Below are 3,949 nucleotides of genomic sequence, written 5' to 3' on the forward strand. Positions count from 1 at the left end.
CCTATAGAAGCTGCTCAATTTCAAGCATTTCCTTTGATATCATAAAGGGCATTTAATAGTAAAAATAATTACATTTTAATTAATTTGTGCAGCTTAAAGGGAGGTGAAGTAGAGCCAGTGTGCCAAAACATAGAATTAAAAAAAGTTTTCTAATTACTTATTTGTCTTAATGCAACCGTCTTGGCCACCTCACATATGAAACACAAGTATCAGTACTAAGACACTCAACAAAACCTAATTTGTTAAAGTGCAGGACTCCCTTTTGCAAAAAACAATAAATAATCCAGTGGCAGGTCTCTCCCATGATGTGAGGAATGCTGTTGGGCTACTTGCTACAGGGTGGGACAGACAGACAGACAGACAGGTTGAAACTGTTCACTGCAGAGTCATTTCCTTATATCTCGTTGCAGTTATGGTTCCAGGTGTCTTGTCCGGTCTTGTGTGTGTTCTGTGTTTGATCCTGCTCCCAGCTGTATGGGGTGAGTTTTATTTTGGTGTTTTTTCCACAAGTATAGGAACTTTCAGTTGTATGCAGACAGTCAGTCACAAAATGAAAACACTTAAAACACTTAAATCAGGTAACCATCAGACGCCACAGTTTCATAACTACAACTTTGATTTTACCTCTTTGTGGCAGTGACACTTGTTTTTAGCTTGTATCTACATGTATGTTTAACTTGTTTAGCTGTTAATATCTCCCCCTCAGTACTTTTCACCATGACTCAGTGTTTTACATGTTACAGCCGATGACTGTAGCAGCTTCGAGGACAGAGATGGTTACCACCACAAGGCTCAGCAATGTGGCAATGAGTACTGCTGTGGAAACTGCAAGAATAAATACTGCTGCAGTGAAAGAATATACCATCTTTCTCAAACTGAACAACAAGACTGTTATGGAGGAAGGTGTGCTCTTACTTAAGACCTGTGTTTAAAGAAAATGTCAGCTCCAGAATTATAAACAATATCAGTATTTTTAAGAAATGAAAATGTATTTTCTCTGTCTTTTCCCCAGTTTTTCTGGTATTGGCAAATCAAAGCGCATTGCTCTGCTCCTGGGAAGCATTTTAGGGACAATTCTTCCGATTGCCTTCTGTGTGTGTCTCATCATCTGCTGTGTGGCTCCGTGCTGCTTGTTCTTCAAGAAGTGTCGAAAAGGACGCAACCAACACCCACGTGGTACAACACATTTTTGGTTGCAGTTTAGTTTGTGCAGGAAACCATGTTCAAAACTTTGTACTGTATTGTACATGCAAGCGATTAAAGAAAAGTTAGATGACAAGTTTGATTTGCAAGGCCTCCTTGTTTGCATGCTAAACTAAGCTAAGCTAAATATGAAGTTCCCGCCAGCAGCTGGCTAACTTAGCTTAGCACAAAGACTGGACACAAGAAGAAACAGCTAGTCTGGCTAAACCGCCAACCAGCTCTTCTAAAAATCATGAATTAACACGTAGTATCTTGTTTGTTTAATCCGTACATAGTTAAATCACTGTTTTATGGGCGGTTATGTGCCAGATATTTGCTAGTCTGCACCAGTTGTTAGGCAGCTAGGGTGACCAGTAATTCCTACTACAACGCCACCGGTTGCCTGGCAACTTGTCCAAGAAATATCTGGTTCATAACCACCCATAAAACAATGATTTGACGTTTTTATACTTAAGTGTTTCCACAGATAAAAAACAAACAAATGCAATGTGTATAATTAGTGAGCCTTCGAGGAGCCAATGAACTCTCAGTTAGCATATTTACCATTGTCGAACCTTTCCTTTAAACAAAATAGCGTTTCAAATAGCGTCACAATTTGTTTAAGTCAGAATATTGGTAAGGCCTACTTTATTTTTAAACTAAACTCAGCCTATGACTTTACTTCTAGTTGTGACAAACACAGCCACTACTGCTTTAGTCAACCTGCCCCAGCATCCACCCTATCAACCCGCCGGATATCAGCCCACCTACCCCGGCTACCAGCCCGTACCTGCCCAGCCTGGCTATGGAAGCCTGCCCATCCCTACAGCACCACCTCCATACATGGAAACTGGTGAGTAATATCATGAGATTTATAAACTAAACAATAGCTGGTACATTTAAGACTGAAAACTGAGAGTGTACAGTTGTAGCAGAACTGGTTAATGTCACCCATTGACCAAGCTAATCCACCTGGATTTATGTATCAGTTTCTTCTGTGATTTACTATCTAAAGATTCTCATTAAAATCAGTGTTGTTTCTCAGTTTTACAAACAGCAATAAGATCTTTTAGAAAATAAACCTATTGATATTTTTTATTTTTATTTTATTGTCAACAAATCGGATGTAAAACCAACAATGAATTAGTCTTGATAACAAGTATTATGTGTGTAACTAAAGCCTTATATTTATTTTTCCTCTGTGCTATGGAGCTCCATTATTGTCCAAATACAGCAAATCAGGTGCCCATGTTACAGAAGTAGAAGTCTCATTATTTTCCAGATAGAAAATGTTACATGACTCACAGTTCAAACACTTATAGAGTTCGGCTTGGCATGAAACTCAGATTAAAGGGACAGTTCACCACAAAATCTAAAATACATATTTTTCCACTTACCTGTAATGCTATGAATCAATCGAGATCATTTTGGTGTGAGTTGCCTAGTTTTGAGATGTAGAGATGTCTGCCTTCTCTGTAATATAATGGGACTATACGACATTGCTAGAAGTACCAGTAATACATTGGAAAACTTCTTTACAGGAATTCTGATCTGATATCAAGATAATCCATAGACCTTGTTGTGAGCAGTTTCATACAAGTACAACTTTTGGAACTATCAGTCCCTCCCACTTAAAAACAATCAAGGAGCAACACCTTTGCACTGGATGACATGTTCCTCCTAAACCATGAACATTTGATCCCACATATACAGTTCTGCTGCGGTAAAAACTCATGAAAGCTTCAAATGTATATTAATCCGTCTGAAGACATCCCCCCAAAAAGTTTTTACTAATGTTTGCCAAAAGTGCAGTGCCAAGGTATTTTAAGAATTACTTTGACTTTATATATTATATATTCTGATGTGTTTGTAACTCACTACTCTCTACTAGTAGGAAGATAAACTGAGAATAACAGACAGAGAAGTCTTGTCATTGGATATGTTGACAATAACTAAAAATAAAGAACAACTCCAATATTATATTTCATGATTGTTACAGGACAACATTGTATTTAAAAAAAGAATTATTGGGAAACCAACACATTTTTTTTAGTGGCGAGAAACCAAGTATGTGTGTTTTTGTCTTTTTAGAAGATCCAGCTCACTTACCGGTTGCATTCCCTGCCGGTGTGCCGATGGGGCCCTTCCCCGGTAAGCCTTATGCACTGCCACCACATCCAGATGCCCCGCTGGCCTACAACCCTGCTTATGTGCCAAACTCTTAAACCGGATAGCTAACTAGACCAAAGTGCTACATGTTTGTAAACCCTGTTAGCACCATACTTCTCATGGGAATAAGAAATGTGTGAATAACATTGTGTTGTTACAATGGAAACCCACTTTGCAGGATGTCAAATTCAAATATATATCTTGGGAAAACTACATTTTTCTACTAAATCGTATTGCTAAATCTTGCTGCTGCTGCTTTCTATGTGTACACCTTTATGACTATAAGCTTTAGTAATGGCCATTTGATAAGCTGTAAATCTAATTTTAAAATATGGTCACCTTTAAATGGAGCTGAATGTTGAATAATGATACATTTAAGAAGAAGAAGAAGTACCAAAACACACATTTGAAGTCTGGAGAAAAAGAGAAAAAAAATGAAAGAACAACAATTATATGACAAAAATTCTACAGATGGTTAGGGTATTTGTACTTCTTTTTTCATTGTTAATAAATTCAGATTCATTCACATTTTTGTTTTAAATATGACTTGAATTTTTGCACTCAGTCTTTGTTTATTGGGATTTTCTACTGTAAGAGG

At 37.5% G+C, this 3,949-nt stretch overlaps 1 protein-coding gene across 1 annotated transcript; it reads left to right on the forward strand.

The window, feature by feature from the left end:
* Window positions 1-412: 412 nt before the first annotated feature.
* On the forward strand, window positions 413-3,416 carry LOC129105294 (protein shisa-5-like). Its single transcript, XM_054616233.1, is given in 6 exon segments — window positions 413-479; window positions 744-898; window positions 901-939; window positions 1,038-1,176; window positions 1,886-2,035; window positions 3,274-3,416. Coding segments are annotated over 6 exon segments (684 nt in total). The 3' UTR covers window positions 3,408-3,416.
* Window positions 3,417-3,949: the final 533 nt, after the last annotated feature.

The sequence above is a fragment of the Anoplopoma fimbria genome, chromosome 17, assembly GCF_027596085.1.
Source record: "Anoplopoma fimbria isolate UVic2021 breed Golden Eagle Sablefish chromosome 17, Afim_UVic_2022, whole genome shotgun sequence".
Lineage (NCBI taxonomy): Eukaryota > Metazoa > Chordata > Actinopteri > Perciformes > Anoplopomatidae > Anoplopoma > Anoplopoma fimbria.